The 18807-nt window shown below is 40.8% G+C and overlaps 1 protein-coding gene across 2 annotated transcripts in view; it reads right to left on the bottom strand.

The window, feature by feature from the left end:
* Window positions 1–557: 557 nt before the first annotated feature.
* Jmy (junction mediating and regulatory protein, p53 cofactor) overlaps window positions 558–18807 on the bottom strand; it is a 61818-nt gene continuing 43568 nt past the window's right edge. The window contains exons 8-12 of one of the 2 annotated variants that reach the window (XR_003834631.2): window positions 12252–12347; window positions 10680–11286; window positions 8607–8917; window positions 6293–6340; window positions 558–4897 (exon numbers count right to left, since the gene is read on the bottom strand). Coding sequence is in view for 1 of the 2 variants with exons in the window: in XM_021180378.3 (XP_021036037.1) it covers window positions 8610–8917; window positions 10680–11286; window positions 12252–12347 (1011 nt within the window). In the remaining variant the exon portion in view is untranslated. The remainder of the gene's footprint in view (window positions 4898–6292; window positions 6341–8606; window positions 8918–10679; window positions 11287–12251; window positions 12348–18807) is intronic. The other variant, XM_021180378.3, reaches the window with a different exon arrangement.

Raw genomic sequence — 18807 nt, 5'->3', positions numbered from 1 at the left:
TGTTTTGCCTTTATAACATTGCACAAAGCAAGTAATGGTGAGTCAGTCTGCCGTTGTAATCTTCATTTACCCACAACTGGGTAAAATGACAAAAGTGTCAGTTTATGTAGCCCCAGTGGGCTTTACTCATGCAAAGTGACCTGCAGCCTTCCGTTTCTCATTAAACTACGTATTACGGTTTCACACTTGGCAGTGCATACAATACAGAGAGAGATTCAACAAGGCAGTGGGGACTGTGTCAAAAACATTGTAAGAACCTGCTATGGGAGGCAACCCTTGTTCCATCACACAAGTAAGGGGAAACCACAGGAAAGGGAAATGCCACCCGTGACTGCAGAGACTTCAGAGGAAAGACAAAGGAATTTGCATGGAGAAACCTAAAATGCCGCATTGCACCCCTTGACAGTTAACTATACAACATGCAAGAACAAATGTTTTCTCCGGTTAAAACTCAACTCTAACGCCCATACCTTTAGTTTTTAAACATTTCATTGACTTCCCTATTCATTTCCAATACCCCAAATTGGGCCACTGTTAACTGTAACTGAATCTACCAAAAAAAAAAAAAGAAATGAAACTTCCCCTTTGGTTCTCTGAGGGTGGAAGTGAAGCAGCTCTCATGAACACTTTAGCATGTCAACCTCAGAGGAATTTTCTCTATATGCACCTTACAGTGGCCCAAAAAATGTGCTTTGAAGTGAGGGTACATTTATAAACTTGGAGCTCAATCAATTAAGTCATATAAATACCACATTGTATATTTACTGTGGATAAAACAAAAAATTTAAAATAAGAACATCTTTAGCATAACTCAGGGAACATTTAGTGGACTGTCTCTCTCACTGTCTCTCTCTGCATCAGGACTGCCTCCTACCTTTAAAAGCTTCTGTTTACACACGGGATAGTTTAGATAACAATATAAACTCACTTTCTGGGAAAACCTTTTAAGTTACATTACATAAATAGGCTAAAAATACCATCCTATTTCCAAGCAATTAGGCAGGATTTTAATGTGCTCTAACATAAAGTTCAGGCCTGACTATTGCAGTAGTGAGGCCTGAACACAGTGTGCTCAGCAGTAAGGTGCTTCTGCTTTCTCACCCCTCTTCCATCTAAAGTCTTGATGGTCACTGGCAACACCAAGCACAAATAAAATGTTCAATATGCACATTTAGCTTTATATAATCATTTATATTCAGTGCAAAGATGTGGAAAAATTAAAGGTCTCTGCTTCCCCTGTCAAGTGCTTACATCTTGAGCAACAGTCTGAAATGTCCTGCAGTTGTTCATGATCTATACTTATTTTACTGGTAAAATGAAGAAAGCTCAAAACTCCCTGACAGGCCCACTAAAGACCCAAAGTCACTGTGCAGATTGATGTCTGTTGATGAGTGTATTACAAGGCTGGACTCAAAGTATTGGCTTAAATAAATACAAACATATTCTGTAGGTGAATCCCATAAAGTCTCAGGGAGTCTAGAGAATGCAACTGTATCAATGTGCGTGCCCCCATGCCATATGGATGCTGTCATTCTATATCCTACTGAATTCTAATTCTTAATGTGTGGTGTCTGCAGTACACCGTGCAACTTACCACATTCTAGGACTTACTGTGGTACCAAGGATTGTTCGACATTCATATTTATAGAAATGAGAACCCTCTGAACACACACACTGTAAAGTCCACAAAGTGTTCATTATACCATACCAGTATCTTTTTAAAAATGGAGTTTGCAACAGGTGTAGTCGCACATGCCTTTAGTCCCAGCACTCAGGAGGCAGAGGCAGGCAAATCCCTGAGTTTGAGGCCAGCCTGATCTATAGAGGGAGTTCCAGAGCAGCTAGGGCCACATGGAGAAACCCCATCTCAGGAAGGGGGAGGGGGAAGAAAGTTTTAAGTGCATGATGAACAACTAAGGAATGATTGTTTTTATGCTGTCTCATGAACTTCACATCCCTATATAAAGCACTCTTTAAATAGGGCCATTGCTTAGACCCCAAAATCCTCATTCTCCAGCAATTTCTTACTGCTAAAATACAATTAGGACCTTTAATGTAGAGATATCTTTTCTATACATAGTACATCGGCTACCATACATAATTTTGGTTGTATCGGGGACATATTTGAAATTTGACATTCAAGTATGAAGAGTAACACTAGATGAAGCATCTAGTCGTCTCCTGCTTTCCCATCTTCAGTATAAAACCCTTGGGAACAGCACAGACAAGCAGTGTCTGTGGATACTGGGCACCGTGGAAGGCTAACTACACTGGGAACTGGAAACAGTGATTGACTGCCATGACAACTAGACACATGAACGAACTGTGAAGGCCAGAGCTTATCACTTATGGTCTGATGATTGCATCTAAAATTAAGCCAAACTTCTGTGTTAGGAAAGTAAGGGAGAAAAAACACATCATGCTTATTGTCATTTTCCTGGGGCCCTAAAACCACTTTAAATTAATGAGGGCTCACCTGGTGATTTGATGAACACATGTATACTAGTTATTTTAAATTATATTATTATGAGTAACTCCAATGTGTGTGATTTTATGAAGTAAAAATCTTTTCTTGAGGATTAAGAAGCAATGCTAGAGATGGAATATAAGGTCTTGCACTTCACTACTGAGCCTCGCTCCAGTACAAAAACAAGACTCCCGAGGCAGAGAAGCTGGCATGTTGGGAGAAAATCATTTACTTGAAAACAGGCTGAAGGCTCGCTCCATGCTGTAATCTTGGATTGTCAGGATGTGCTGAGAGCTGCTCATTGTCCCAGTTCATCCCCACTTGCAAAGCCCAGGCATTTGGTGCTAAAACGGAGTACAACACAATGGCTTTTGATAAATTATATTTCATATTTTCCTATAGTTTAAAAAAAAAAGGGACTGGAGAGATTGCTCAGAGATTGAGAGCACACACTGCTCCTTCAGGAGACCCACGTTTGGTTCCTAGTAACCAAGCCAGAGCCTCTGTACAGAGTTTACATAATTTAAAATAATTTTAAAAATGAATCTTTTAAAAAAAAAAAACAAAAACAAAAACCAGGGATGCAGGCATCTTGGTGCATACCTATAAGAGAGGCAGAGAGAAGCAGACTGCTGCAGAGTGTGCCTGGTCTGCACAGCAAATTCTAGGCCAGCCAGGGCTACAAAGCAGGGCCTGGTCTCAAAAGTAAGTAAATAAAGAACCTGAATATATAATGCATCGATGGATAGATCTGTAAATATTACAAGTTTATAAACAATGGCTGATTTTTAGAATATTTGTAAGTTTTGAAGCTTTTAAAATATTTCTTTATCTAGCCAATGACTCCCTGGGTTAAACACATTTTGGTGCTTTACTGGGGGTGTAAAGGACACACAGATCATCTTAGAATGAGGCTTATATATCAGAGCTGTTTTAATTGTTGCGGACAAGATGTGTGAATTATGCTTGGACTAAAACCAATATATAAAGTAAATGCTACATGAGCTCCCAGTCTCATCAATAAACATGAATGTTTTAAGTGCAAAAATTTGGTTTTCTATAACCCGTTACAAGAATTTTTCATAATTAAAGAAACACATCTCTTAAAAGTGACAAGGAAGCCATGTTCCTGGAGGAAAACTATGGCGGGCATTGAGAGGCTTTCGCTTCAGGGAAGTTTCTGGGCAACGCTGGGGAAGAACTTTCTACAAATGAAGTTCTTTTTGGTATTTCAATTCCTCCATATAAAGCACACACTACAATGTACTGTAAACTGGGCCCAGCATATCTGCCCTCATGCATGTCCACATAATCAGGCCAGTGACCATCCCTGCCGGCCCCATTCATAAATGGACCCTTTAAGATACAGCCAGGTCAGCATTGGATCTACACATGTGAGTTTAAAGATTTAGTGACAGCAACAAATGCTCTCCTCAAGTTCTATACACAGAATAAAAGAACAAAAAACAAAACCACTAAAATGCCAGCTGGAGGCTTCGGGCCTGGCTGCCTTCTGGACCTTTACTGAATACATGCTCCTCACCATGGAGCATAACAATAAAGACGTAGCCGGGTGCAGGCCTGTGATCTGCATCCCTACTGTTGAATCTGCTTTGTGATTCTCAATAGGAAAGTCTTGAGTTATAGTAATCAGGCAGTAGTTCAAACAAAAAGACTAAAAAGATCCAATTACAAAGCATTGCTTCTCAGAAACAGGATGCACATAAAATTCAAACTATTCTAAATTCAGAATTATGAAACGCTATTTTAAAAGCATGGAAATTTTAACTTCAAACTCTTACAAAATGTAAGACTGTGGACTCTTAAAAATATGCCTTGTTAAATGTGTCATGTTCTGGTGCACACATTGATAGGTATATCTCCATTGGCTTCTCAGATACTGAACATCTCTGGAGATGAATAATGTGGGAATTTTAAGTGCATTTCATGATGTTTTTTTTTTTTTTTAATTCCTGACCATAACCACCTCGATCAATATCTTCTGTAGCCTGTCTCTGTCTCTACAAGCTGACGTGGAAGTTGCTGTGCTTCGGCACGAGTCTTCTCAGTCCACGGAAAGATGAACCCCAAAGTAGCTCGTACAGCAGACCTCTGCCAACCCAGTGTTCTTCGAATTCATTAGCGATGGGACTGGCCACTATGAGATTATGATTGGGCAGATGGGGGGGGGTGGTAGGGAAGGAACAGCCGTCTCCAGGAGGCTTGTTCTCTGCAGTCGGGAACATTGCACTATCAATGAGAGGGACTGGACAGTAGTAACCTCCCGTCTGTGCTTCCTTTTTCATACCACTTTGTCAATATACTCAGGACATAATGGAATCCAACTGTGGGACCAAGAGCTTAGATTTTTCCCCAAAGGAACCAGAGCCAGTCTTCATCCATGGGTATTTTTCTTCTCTCTTAAGTCACCTGTTTGCAAACAAAATGATACAATATTAGAACAAAATGCCTGTAGGGCATAAGTCTGTTCCCTCACATTCTTGGAAATATCTTCAATGCACACTGTTTTTAATAGTCACCTATATGGTAATGGTATAGAATTTCCTTTAAATAAAATATTTATAATTTTTTAAGTTAGATGTTATTTTATGTGTAAGAGTGTATGCCTGAGTATGTCTGTGTACCATGTGCATTCAGTGCCTGTGGAGGCCAGAAGAGGGCATCAGATCCCCTGTGGCTGAAGTTACCTACTGAGCTGCCATGTCGGTACTGGGAATTATATACAGGGCCTATGGGAAAGCAGGCGATGATCTTAACAGTTGAGCCACCTCTCCAGCCCCATGATGGTTGTATTCTTAAGTAGTAAGAATAAAAGTCATTTCACACAGATTTTGGTCACTATTGAGAGTGTTGGATTCCCTTTTGTTTCTGCTCCTCTTAGGAGAGTAGCACCTATTAAATGGGTGTCTTTAAACTTCACTACAGGCAGACAGGTTTTATCAGCTGGCGTATTAGAAGAAGGATAAACACCATTCTTTAAATATACATCAACAAGCAACGTGTTTCTGAAGTTATACACGGACACTGAGTATCTGAAACACAGCTTGTGGGACTCAGAAGCTTCTGATACTTCACTGAGATGTGCTAGCAGGAATTACAACATAAAAATAGCATCTGAATCAAAACCTGGGTTTTGGGGCCTTAATATCTAAAAGGCTAAGTGCAGAGGGGTAACTATTCAAAATGTTATGTCACCTGCATACTGAAAGGTATTGCTGTAGCCCTGTCACATAAACATCATTAGGATAAATTTCTTGTGTTGCCTTTTCTGCAGCTTTCTTAGAATGATATGTGTGCCCCATTTTCTTTCACAGTTATACTTAGAAGTTTGAGAAAGGGCTGGAGAGATGGCTTAGCGGGTAAGAGCACTGACTGCTCTTCCAAAGGTCCTAAGTTCAAATCCCAGCAACCACATGGTGGCTCACACCATCGGTAATGAGATCTGATGCCATCTTCTGGTGTGTCTGAATGTACTACAATGTACTTACATATAATAATAAATAAATCTTTAAAAAAAAAAGATGAAGTTTGAGAAAGACCCTTCATGAGACAAATCAGAACCTTGTCATAAAGTATAATTCTGTCTCATGAAGCTACTTCAGGACACTGTTAGCAAGGCTATCTCTGGGAAGCCTTACAGTAGGATGAGGCAGAGCAACATTCATCTTTCAAAAGGAACTCTAAAACTTTCAAAAGGTGTATAGATCACACATCTGCTGTTTCAATACTTTAAGAACTACCAGCCCCTTGCAGTCCCTCATAAAGTGTCCTGACACTCATGCCCAGACATGTAAATCACCTCACCTGAAATATACATGATGCTGAGGCCCTGTCTTACGTGTCAGCCAAGACCTGGTGAGATGGGAGAAGATAAGCATGGAAATGCTGGCAGAAGCTACTGTAGCAACAGAACTAAGGACAGCGAGCGAGCGAGCAAGCGACCAGTGGTGACTGGCTGAGATACACATGTAAGCAGCAGGAGAAGCCACAGGAGACATAGCAGGAGCAAGAACAATAAAGAGGGAGGTGATACATGAATATCTACTATGGAAAAGACTCTAGGAAGACAACCCGAGCCTCTGAATATCAACACACTAATTAGAAACACTGAGGTGTTTCCTCTATCCTCTACGTTTCTTAAGAAAATAAATGTCAGCCTTTTTTTATAAAGTACAGTATAATATACACATATATGAGCAAAATGGTTGAAATCAGGGCCTCTGCACAGAACAGCAATAAAAGGAAACACAGAGGGAAGGCAGTGCTCAACCACATGCTGGAGAGAGTGTGATTTTAGCCTGTGTGTGAGCCTGGGGGACACAGTGCAGGGAAAGGTGTTTTCCAAATGCACCTCTAGGTCCTAAAGTTACAGGTAACAATCCTTTTAGGAGTAATGCTTTGTTTGAATACTTCATACTTTATTGCACCAAGTTTTAAAAATCCATGTGCACTTCCATATACATTAAAAATCCACTTAGATTTGGAGTCAAAGACAGGAATCCACACTTAACAAGTGCCGAAGGCTAGTTCATAGATTCATACGTAGTCCAGGACCACGGTACACACCCCCTTGTCCTAAGATGACCCTGTATACATCCCTGTTAAAATTTATTTTAAAAATAAGCTCCCCCCACAAGCCCCATGACACAAGATCTGTCTGTAGTCTTTGCTGTCCTGGAGATGACTATGTAGACCATGCTGGACTGAACTCAGAGATGCTTCCTCTGTCTCTGAATGCCTGAGATTAAAGGTGTGTGCCACCACACCCAACTGTCTTGTCTATATCCCCTCTGGAAAGAGTGCTCCCTCTCGCTCTGGGGTTTGCTTGTCTGTTTTTGTTTCGAGATGGAGTTTGGATACATAATAAAGGCTGGCCTCTAAGTCCTCAATCCTTTAACTATGTAACTAACTTATGACATATACCATAATCACTATTCTTTTAATGTAGTATAATTTGTGCTAATAATTTCATAATTAGCTTTTAATAAACAGCAGCAGAGCTTGGTGGCACACACGTTTAATGTCACAACTCACAAAGACCGAGGCAGATGAGAAGGGAGGCAAAGACTAGCCTGATCTATATATCTAATGGCCAGACCAGCTAAAGCTACAAGATGAGATCCCATTTTGGGGGGGGGGGGAAGGGGTACCCTGCAGGAGTCAGCAAGCAAGCAGCAGATTGCAATAATTACAATGCATGTGTGTAAACAATTATACGGTACACAGGATTCAAGTTGTTTATAACTTATTTATCAATGTAGCTATAATGTTTATTATAGACAATGAAGAACAACAGTATGGCTGAATAGTTTGATATTTAGAAAGCTATATAACCAGACAACTTAATAATTTTCTAGACTGAGAAAACTCCCTTATGGGTAGCTAAGAAAGGATCAAAATTCAGTAAGCCTAACTTAAGGAGTTCAGTTAAAAAGGCTTTTCTGGTCAAGTTAAAAATAAGACTATATCTCTTTACTTGAAATATAACTACACTGTAGATATTTTTAATGAGCAAAATAGAAAAACCACACAGCTAGAAGTCTTTTAAAGGTGCTTTCCAGAGCTGGAGAAATGGCTTAATGATTCAGCGCTCTTGAAACCCTGCAAGAAGACCTGAAGAAGACCTAGACTATATGTCAGAGGGCTCACAACTGCCTATAACTTTATCTCTAAGGACCCAATGGGCTTTTCTGGTCTCTGAGGGTACTGAATATATACTACCCACCAACACACACACACACACACTGAAAAACAGAAATAAAATACTTTGCCAGCCATACTATTTAGTGCATACCATGCTGGCAAGAAAATCACTACGAGTTCCAGACTAGCCTGGAACTTAAAAGGCACATAGAGGAAAGAAAACAACTGCAGCAGTAATGCACTAGAAATACACATGATTAGTCACAAGGGGGACTGTTGTATAAAGGGACAAGATTTAAAAAACAGACACTGAACTGAATATTTTTGAGTTAAAAATTGGAATTCACATATCTATTACCCATGCTCTATAATGAAGCCATACACGACGCACACCACAGACTCCACAGCCAATGCTGGAGCTCATCAGCGAAGCCAGAGCCGGAAAGCTGGCTGCTAAGGACCAAGGCTCAGGTACCTGCTAGTTCTCCCAGTCTGTGCCAGGCAAAGCCTCATCCTCATCCTCTGACTCTGGGGACGCTTCTTTGATTCTTCTTAGAGCTTCGTGGATACTCCGTGTCAAAGGGTCGCTATCAGGCAGAAGTGTGAAGGATTCTCTCAAAACTTCCTTCTGAACCTTCTTCAACTTTACCCCTTTCCTTATCTGCGCCAAAATATTATTACTATCATCTTCATCAGGAAAAGGAGGCAGAGTTCGCTGTTCAACCTTTTTCAGATGAAAGCTACCACGCTTCAAGGATGCTAACACTTCATCCATGGGTGAACTCACTTTGGAAAACAAATAAAACAATCAATAAGGATCATTGCTCTTAAAAGCCAATCTGTGTGACCTCCCACGCCCGCTGAATAGGACACGTCTTGATGACATGTGAGACCTTTTTGTACCCACAAACCAATCTAAAGTACGACAGTGATTGATTACATATTGCTTTCTCTTATTGTTTTTTAAATTTAATATTGGAAGATGCCTCAGTGTGGTAAGGTCCTTGCTGCTGTCCCCAAGTTCAGAAACCCAGCATCCATATAAAAGCTGGACAGAGTTGGGCTCACAGTGCTATAACCCCAGCTCGTGGGAGATGCAAGGACACGGCAGAGGCTGATAGGCTGGGCAGAGTTATTGGCTAGGCAGTCAACCTGAAACGTTAAGCTCCAGGTTCACAGGCAAACTCTCAATAAGTAAGGCAGACAAGAACTGAAACAATCTTAAAAGTCGACTCACCCTCAACATACTGCCATCAGTCCCCTACTCCCACACATCTCCCCCTACACACATACACCCTCATCTGCCCCCCACCACTCCCACACATCACCCCACATACTCCCATACACCTCACACATACACATACACTCTCATACACTCACGTGAACACATACACACTCCCCACACACAAACACTCCCACACACAACTACCCCCTCATCCGACCCCTCACACACAATTTAATGTTGGTTCACTGTCAGTGCATTTTTACAGTTATTTCACGTGTGAGATTCTATTCAGATTGTATTATGAAAGATTTTACAGAATATTCTCGATCAATATGTAATATGCAAGTTGCTCTGTATATTTGCCCCTATGCAAACACAAAGTCCCACAAAGGCAAGGGAAATAACTGTGTTTAGAAATAGCTTTACTAATGCACATTGTGTATCTGATGAGTTGCACATATAACTACCTGTTCTTTGTCTTTCATATGAAGATCACTCTTACGTCTTCAACACTAAACTGTGACCAAATAGATGGCTAGCCTCTGAAGTGACATTTGATTAAGGAGTACTTTTTGTGCTCCGTAAGAAAAGGCCATCTGACCATCTAGAGACTGCCATATCCAGAGATCCATCCCATTTTCTTTTTTTTTTTTTTTTTTTTTTTTAATTACATCTTTTCCTCAATAACATTTCCAATGCTATCCCAAAAGTCCCCCACACCCTCCCCATTTTTTTGGCCCTGGCGTTCCCCTGTACTGGGGCATATAAAGTTTGCATGTCCAATGGGCCTCTCTTTCCAATGATGGCCGACTAGGCCATCTTTTGATACATATGCAGCTAGAGTCAAGAGCTCCGGGGTACTGGTTAGCTCATACTGTTGTTCTACCTATAGGGTTTCGGATCCCTTCAGCTCCTTCAGTACTTTCTCCAGCTCCTCCATTGGGGGCCCTGTGATCCATCCAATAGCTGACTGTGAGCATCCACTTCTGTGTTTGCTAGGCCCCGGCGTAGTCTCACAAGAGACAGCTATATCTGGGTCCTTTCAGCAAAATCTTGCTAGTGAATGCAATGGTGTCAGCGTTTGGATGCTGATCATGGGATGGATCTCTGGATATGGCAGTCTCTAGATGGTCAGATGGCCTTTTCTTACGGAGCACAAAAAGTACTACTTAATCAAATGTCACTTCAGAGGCTAGCTTAGAAACATGACTATCAAATAATGTTCAAAAATTGTATTTTAAGCTTTGCAACACATAATTCAAGGCAAAGCTCCTTCCCTGTGCTTCCCTTCACACCAGCACCATACAGGCCCTGTGCACTCACCTCTCCTCCTCTGCAGCCCTTCCGCAGTCTTTCTGAGCTTTTTCCGGGCGCTGACCAGCTGGCTGCTATCGAAGAGGTGTGCCGCAGGTGCACTGGCTGACTTTGGGATGCTCCTCTCATTGCCCTGCGTCCTAAGTGCATCTTTCTCCAGTGTCTCTGCAGTGGTGGAGGCCCCATTGTCCTTTGCAACAGGCAGGGGTGGGGGAGGGGGTGGAGGGGGTGGAGGGGGAGGGGGAGGTGTTGGAGGAAGAGGGGGTGGGAGAGGATCTATAGTAACAGAACACGGTTTGGGGTCAATACTAGTCAGCAGTGGAGCTGACTGTGGAGGAGGCAGTTCAGGGCTGACAACAGCACGAGGAGGTAATGAGGTGGATTCAAGTTGTTCTGATGAAGTGTCTTCAAGTTGGACAAGGCTTCGGGGTTCTGCTGTCTGTGAAGGCCCAAGCTGGCTTCCTCCTTCCCCCACCTCTGTCTTCTCCTGCCCCTGCAGCACTGCTGGCAGAGAGTGACACTGCTCCTCACAGGGCACAGGGCTTGCTGTGCTTTTTCTTCGTGAATGCGCCACTCGTAATCTGGTCGATTTAAGGATGACTTGCCCGGGGTACCTCTAAAATAACACAGTTACTGAATGAGTATACTGTATGAAACTAACTTGATAACAAATGCTTAATTTCTTTCTTTTTTTTTTTTTTTTTTTTGGTTTTTCGAGACAGGGTTTCTCTGTATAGTCCTGGCTGTCCTGGAACTCACTCTGTAGACCAGGCTGGCATCAAACTCAGAAATCCACCTGCCTCTGCCTCCCGAGTGCTGGGATTAGAGGCGTGCACCACCACGCCCAGTCGCTTAGTTATTTCTTTAACAGAATGTTATTCATTTAGCTCTTTACTGATTTTATTCGAAACAGGGAAAAAACAAACAAGCAAACAAACTAGAATACCTGTGCCTGTCAATTCCTTTGAAACAATTATCCCCAGCTCCTTTATTATCTACTATCAAATATGCTAAGACTTGTTCCCTCTTATTCTTTTACCTAATTAAGCCAACTGCTTAAAAACAACATGGGCAGGGCCTTGTGTTTAGTCCCAGCACACAAGAGTCTGAGGGCAGCCTGATATACATTCCAGTCTAGCCAGTGCTACATAGAAAGACCTTATCTCACAAACAAGAAAACTAGCCAAGTGACTTTAATCTTCAATGGAAGAAGCAGTACATAAAACCCAATGTACATACTAAGAAACTATTTTCAAATGCTTAAATAAGGGGGGAGGGGTTTATAGGGCACCTTTTAAAAAAATACCTGATAATTTTCTGATAGGAGTGAAATAAAGTGTTTTTGTACTGTTGACATTAACAATTTTTTTTTAATTCAAAAGATTCCAGGCTTTCTTGACACTATCTCTCTTTATATACTCAGGAGGTGGTGCTCCAGGGGCCAAAAGAATATTACTGCTGACTTAGCCAATTTAACTGCTCCAGCTGGGAATACACTCTAAACAGAACTCCTACAATCAGAGTGTCCTATGACTCTCTCTGAAGAGCAATGTAAATCAAACATTAGCACATTTCTATTACCTGCTTAAATGTTCGAAGTCTATCCAGTGTCCTCTGTCTCTCTTGGCTAACCCAGGCACTTTTTCTTTCCTCTTCATCATGCAATTTGTCTCTCTTCTGGTAAAGAAGAAAGTGATCGCATTATACGGTGCCCAATTTATTTTAACAAGAGAAAGGGAAAGGAGAAGATTTCTCCCTAACATGTCAAACAAATTAGTTAAGATGATTCACTGAACAATGCAAAACTCTATACTTCCAATAAGTGCACAGTGGTCAGATAAAGTAAACTGTACACTGCTTTGTCTCAGGGGTTTAGGCTAGAACAAATTTTGTCAGAATTACTTCTGGCTTCACATTCAGCCTACTCAAATATAAGTGACTCTTCAAATAAAATCAGCAACTGCCACATCAGTAATTTTTCATTTGTCTGTTTTTGTTTTCAAGATAGGGTTTCTCTGTGTAGCTCTGGCTGTCCCAGAACTCGATAAGACATGGCTGGCTTCAAACTCAGAGATCTGCCTGCCTCTGCCGCCTTCAGCTTAAACCCCTTTTCTTTGAAAGGAGGGGAACCATGTTAATTTAATGTTATACAGTGTATCAACCAGCAGTTAGAAAAATATGCTTCCAATATTGTTCATGAATCATGTGGGTAATACTACACCCTGTAGTAGGCGTGCTATTAACATTGATGTTTGTAACTTTCTCCTTCCTGCTGAATTACCTAAGAGTTACAATAACAAAATCTCATTTGTCAGATTATATTTTAGTTAAACAAATGAAGACTTTCTAGGTAGGCAAAGTGTGTACTGGCTGGTTTTGTGTATCAACTTGACACAGCTGGAGTTATCACAGAGAAAGGAGCTTCAGGTGAGGAAATGCCTCCATGAGATCCAGCTGTGGGGCATTTTCTCAATTAGTGATCAAGGGGGAAAGGCCCCTTGTGGGTGGGACCATCTCTGGGCTGGTAGTCTTGGGTTCTATAAGAGAGTAGGCTGAGCAAGCCAGGGGAGGCAAACCAGTAAAGAACATCCCTCCATGACCTCTGCATCAGCTCCTGCTTCCTGACCTGCTTGAGTTGCAGTCCTGACTGCCTTTGGTGATGAACAGCAGCATGGAAGTGTAAGCCAAATAAACCCTTTCCTTCCCAACTTGCTTCTTAGTCATGATGTTTTGTGCAGAAAGAAAATCCTGAGTATGACCAAGTTTTATCACTTTTCTAATGTTAAGTTATCCTCCCCACTTCAGCACGGAATGAGAGATTACCATGACCTGCTCAAGGCTGACACACAAACTCAGGAAGCAGTCATATTTAAAACCAGAGACAAAGCCAAACTCGAGCTGCCTCTCAGACTAATTTCACCTAGGAATTAAGCTCTTTTCTCTCACCCTTTCATCTCATGGCTCAACTTCAGCCCTGACAATAGCAGTTCTTGCTCTATGTGCTTGGATGATGATATCAAAGCCTACAATCAAAAGATCTTTGTTTCCTTAAAAATGTAAGAGGTGGATTGGGAGTGGTGGCACAAACCTTTGATCTCAGTGCTCAAGAGGCAAAGTCAGGAGAGGTCTCTGGATTCAAGGCCAGCCTGGTCTACATAGTAAGTTCCAGGACAGCTGTCACTAAAAAAGACCCTGTGGTGTCTCAAAACAAACAAAGAAAAAGAAAAAGAAAAGGAAAGGAAAGGAACAAAGATGGATTAATCAGCAAAGTGCTTACTGCAAAGAGTGAGAAGCCATGTGTAGAAGGAGGTACCAACAAGCAGATTCCTGAAGCGACTGCCAGCCAGTGTAGCCACTGGGGCAATGAGACCCTACACAGACAACTAAAAAGGAAAGAGACTAAGACAGACAACAGAAATGGAGCTCTAGCATTCAAGCATGTTACCACATGTATGTATGCAAGCATGCGCACACACACACATAGCCAAGGCCCAGTGATGCACATTTATAATTATAATACTTGAGAAACAAATACAGAGGGATTGTTGTGAACTCTATTCTACATTTAAAAAAGTAAAATAAGGTGTGAGAATAGGTGTGAAGATATCTGGATAATATAATTTAGTAATAATATTTACAAAGAAAAAAAAAAAACACCTCAGAAAGAACCTGTATCCAGAGTAAAAAACAGCACTTGGAGGTCATGATAGTAGGAAGACGGGCATTCATTCTGAGTCCGTCTGGGCAAGACAGTGAAACCTTGTCTCAACAGACAGAATAGCCAATGATATAAAAGATTCCGATTTACAACACAGGAAATCATTTGGACCTCAAGAATGGGCATGTTAGGGTGGAGATAACCCAGTGAGTACAAGACAGGTTATCCTTGTCCCATTCCAAGACAGTAAGAAAGGAAACCACACAGGGCTAGTGATGGATGACTGCGCCTTGAAAGCTGCAAGTACGTCTGAAGTAGTAACAATTTTGGAATTCATTTTTTAACTTGTAGCTTTACTTTGGGTTGTTTTATTCTTCTATAATGATCACACATCACAATATACACAATGAAGGTTTTCAACTGGTTGAGACAAACACTGCTTGTCAAGTCGCTAAATTAAAACTGCTCATATTAAACTTAAACACCTGCCTCTGACTCCTGAGTGCTAGGGTTAAAGGCATGTGTCAATACCACCAGGCATAACTAATCTTAGGAGTAGTAGTGAAAAAAATGCTTAGGGCATATTTTAATATCTGATGTGTGATCAAACATAGGCACAAAATACAAAGGGGGTAAAACATGTTTACATAAGAAAACCATTCAAGGTCACACACTAGAAAAAGTGATGTAATTTGTTAAAATAGTTTCCATCTAACAAACCGGTAAGAAAGGCTGTTTAGGAACAAGTCCAAGTTCTTGGTCACTGATTTATGAGCCAACTACATACTGCATCACACATCAGGAGAAGGGTGGGGCTGGCATCCTTTTTCTTTTAGCTTGTGCTAAAAGAAACCTTGAGGTTTTTTGTTTGTTTGTTTGTTTGGTTTTGGTTTTTTTGATAAAAGTTCTCACAATGAAATTCAGGTTGGCCTTGAACTCAGCATGCACTGATTGGCTAATAGAGTGGGGATTTCTAGGTGGAGGTAGAGCATCAATCAATATGCTGGGGGGGGGCGCGGGGGAAGAGTATCAGTTTTCTAATTTCACCAATGATGGAGGTAGGAGGTGAACAACTTTTTAAAATTCATCTATTTTTATTTTATGTACACTGGTGTTCTGACTATATATATAACTATATAAGGGTGTTGGATCCCCTGGAACAGGAGTTACTGACACCTGTGAGCTGCCATTGGTGCTGGGAATTAAATTCAGGTCCTCTGGAAGAGAAGACAGTGTTCTTTAACCACTGAGACCTCTCTTTAGCCGCCAGAGGGCAACTTTTAGAATCAATTCTTTCCTTCCACTTCTATCTTAGGCACCAACTCGGGTCACAGACATATATGGCAAGCACTTTTACCCACCCACTGAGCCCTTGCCAGCCCAATAATGTATTGTAGTGTTGTGAGAAAATCTAAGGACAGGGATTGGATATGGCACAGTCAGAACACAGGGAGTATGTTATATACCCAGTAGGACTCCACTAGAGAAAACTGAATTTTTCTTTGACCGTGGGAATTAACTGCAGGCAGCTTCTTAGTCAGTGCTGTGTTATTAAGTGTATCAGTCTTGTTGTATCTGGAAGACAGTCTCCTTGGAATCATATACCACCTCTGGTTCTTAGGATCTTTTCATCTTCTCTGCCATACAGATAGATCCCTGAGCCTTGAGGGCAGGGGTGTGATGAAGACAACCTGCTTAGGACAGAGTAGTCTGCAATCTCTAAACACTGTCCAACTGTGTCTCTGTTAATATCCACTTACCACAGGAACAAGCTTCACTGGTAAGAGTTAACCAAGGCACTGACCTATATCCCAGCCTGGTGTGATCTTTTGATATTTTTGAGACAGTTTTACTAGATTGCCATGTCCAAAGCCAAATCTGTCCTCAAACTTAGAATCCTCTGTCTCAGCTTCCAGATTACAGACATATACCACATGCTCATTGTAAGTATGTTTTTGTTGTTTTGCTTTTAAGACAGAATGTTTCTATGTAACCCATGCTGGTCTCAATTTTTCGGTGATCTTCCTGCCTTTATTTGCTAAATGCTAGGATTAGAGTTGTGTACCGCCTTATCTGTGAAGGATGTTTCTAATGGGAAAACACGATTTGTTTTCTGACCATACTTTTCCTATTTGGGGACTTGTTAAGGGTAGTGCTAGTCAGCAAGCAAACCACATTCTCTCTTCAGGTTTTTAAGAGTGAGTATTAGATGTTAAACTCCCCTCGGAGCTGCACTTTTAACTTATGTGGTTTCTATGGAAAACTTTCAACAATACGGTTAATGTATTAGGAGTTATATTTTAAATGCTATATCACCCAAGAAATTCCAACAAAGAAAACGTAAGTTTCAAAAGAGGCTTTGAGAGGCATTTATCAATTGTAATCAATCGAAGATTCTGAGCATGCACAACCTGTGATTTATGAGCCATGCACATGAGCTGCAGCTGAATGCAGGCAAGGACAGCGCTGAACGATGTCCTCCAACACAAACAATGCAAACTTACAGCATTATGTCATCGGGGAGGATTGCGTAGTTTTCGTGTGAATTTGAGGTAACTCAAATGGCCACGCCTGAAGCCGATTCTCCTTTCCCTGAATATGTATGCTTTACAATGACTTACTTTGTTTCTATTCTCCATCACATCACATGTTCTATCTAATTCTGATGTTTGGTCAAATTTTAAGATAACGTTTATCTCTGAGATTCCTGAGTGTTTTTATTTCTTTCTCCTTGTCCTTAGAAAATTCTTTGTGGACAAATTTAAGAATAGAATGTCAGTAACTAAACTAAGAACCCAGGTACAAATGAGAATGGGGCACCATCATTACCAGTCTGATTCCTTGTCTAACTCTACATAGCACTTTCTGACCCACAGACTTAGAAATGAAAGGGCAATAATTAATTTGCTATTTCTAGCTAAGAGAAAGACAGTCATATAATTTAAGGATAAGTGACTAATTTCCTGTTTAATTATGATAATAAGGGACAGCTTTAGCTAAATTGTGCCAAATTAGCTTAAGGAACTAAAGATGAACTAAAGTTTACTGATCTTTGGGTGATGGCCAAAGGAAGAAAAGAAGCTATAAAATAAGCAAGTACAGAAAAATATAGCCATCCGAGCATTTTTGATACTCAATTATTTATAAGCTCCATATCAAAACCCACTGCTATCAGAACTCACTGTATGTAAATATGATATAGTACCATAATGGGAAAGAAGGAAATGCCTAATGTAGCTAGTTAGTTACACACAGACACTTGGGAATGTAGGACAGCAGGAATTCCTCAACGTGACAAACATGACATCACACCCAATAGTAAGAAGACAAAGCTTTCTGCTAACTGGAAAAGGCCAAGGTGTCCCTCCATCCATCCTTTCTTATATCATATTAGAGGTCCTAGCTAATGCAGTAAGACAAGAAAATGAAATAAAGAAAATGAAATATACCACTAGAAAATATAAAATTCTGGGCTGGAGAGATGGCTCAGCAATTAAGAGCACTGACTGCTCTTCAAGAGGTCCTGAGTTCCCAGTAACCACTTGGTCGCTCACCACCACCTATAATGAGATCTGATGCCCTCTTCTGGTGTGTCTGAAAACAGCTACTGTGTACTCATCATATATATAAAAATAAAGAAGTAAAATCTTTTAAAAAGAAGAAGGAAATATAAAAGTCTGATAAATAGGAAAATTAGTCCACGTTTGTAAACAGTAAAATTCAATAAAATTGCTTCTTCTCAAGTTTATCAAGAGTCTCAATCCAAACCTTGAAATTATCTTGTGGTATTCTAAACTTTAGGCAGACTGCAAGGAAAAGCCTAGGGTTAATAAAACAACCTCCAAACAGACCCTTAGAGACAAGGTTACCTGACCTTTGACTAAAGGACAAAGGCAAGGCCAGGGAACATCAGCAATTTGTCCAACAAGTGGTGCTGAGGCAAACAGACATGAGCATGCCAAAAGGGGATGTAAACACCTCAGACTTTCCAGACAACTTAACTCAAAACAGGTTGTAGGCCTAAGTGTAAAATGTAAAGCACAAAAGCCTTACATTGTTTAAATGAGAGATATAACATAGCATGAGACACATCATAGCGTGAAACACAGCAACTAGGAACTCAGGTTTGCTCAAAGTAAAACCTCTGCAGAGGACACTTAGGGATAACTGTATACTAGGGAAAATACAGTAAAAGACATCTGATAAAGAACTCTTTTAAAACTCAACAAAAGCCAGAGTGGGTGCACACCTGGGGGGAGGAGAGGAGGTTCTCTATATAGTGACTTTAAGGTCATGCTCTGTATGGTGTCCTGTCAAAAAGTAAAAACCCTGAGCAAGGAATCTGATGATCACAGAAAACCGTGCTCAGCAGCAGTCACTTGAGAATGAGAACTAAACTCCTGAGATACTACTCTACCTATTACAACAGCTATCACTCTGAAAACAACAAAAAGCCGAATAGGGTTTAACAATATAGAG

This window comes from Mus caroli, unplaced genomic scaffold (assembly GCF_978045245.1).
Source record: "Mus caroli unplaced genomic scaffold, Mus_caroli_1 scaffold_15, whole genome shotgun sequence".
Lineage (NCBI taxonomy): Eukaryota > Metazoa > Chordata > Mammalia > Rodentia > Muridae > Mus > Mus caroli.
This window is presented reverse-complemented; position numbering and strand designations above follow the sequence as displayed.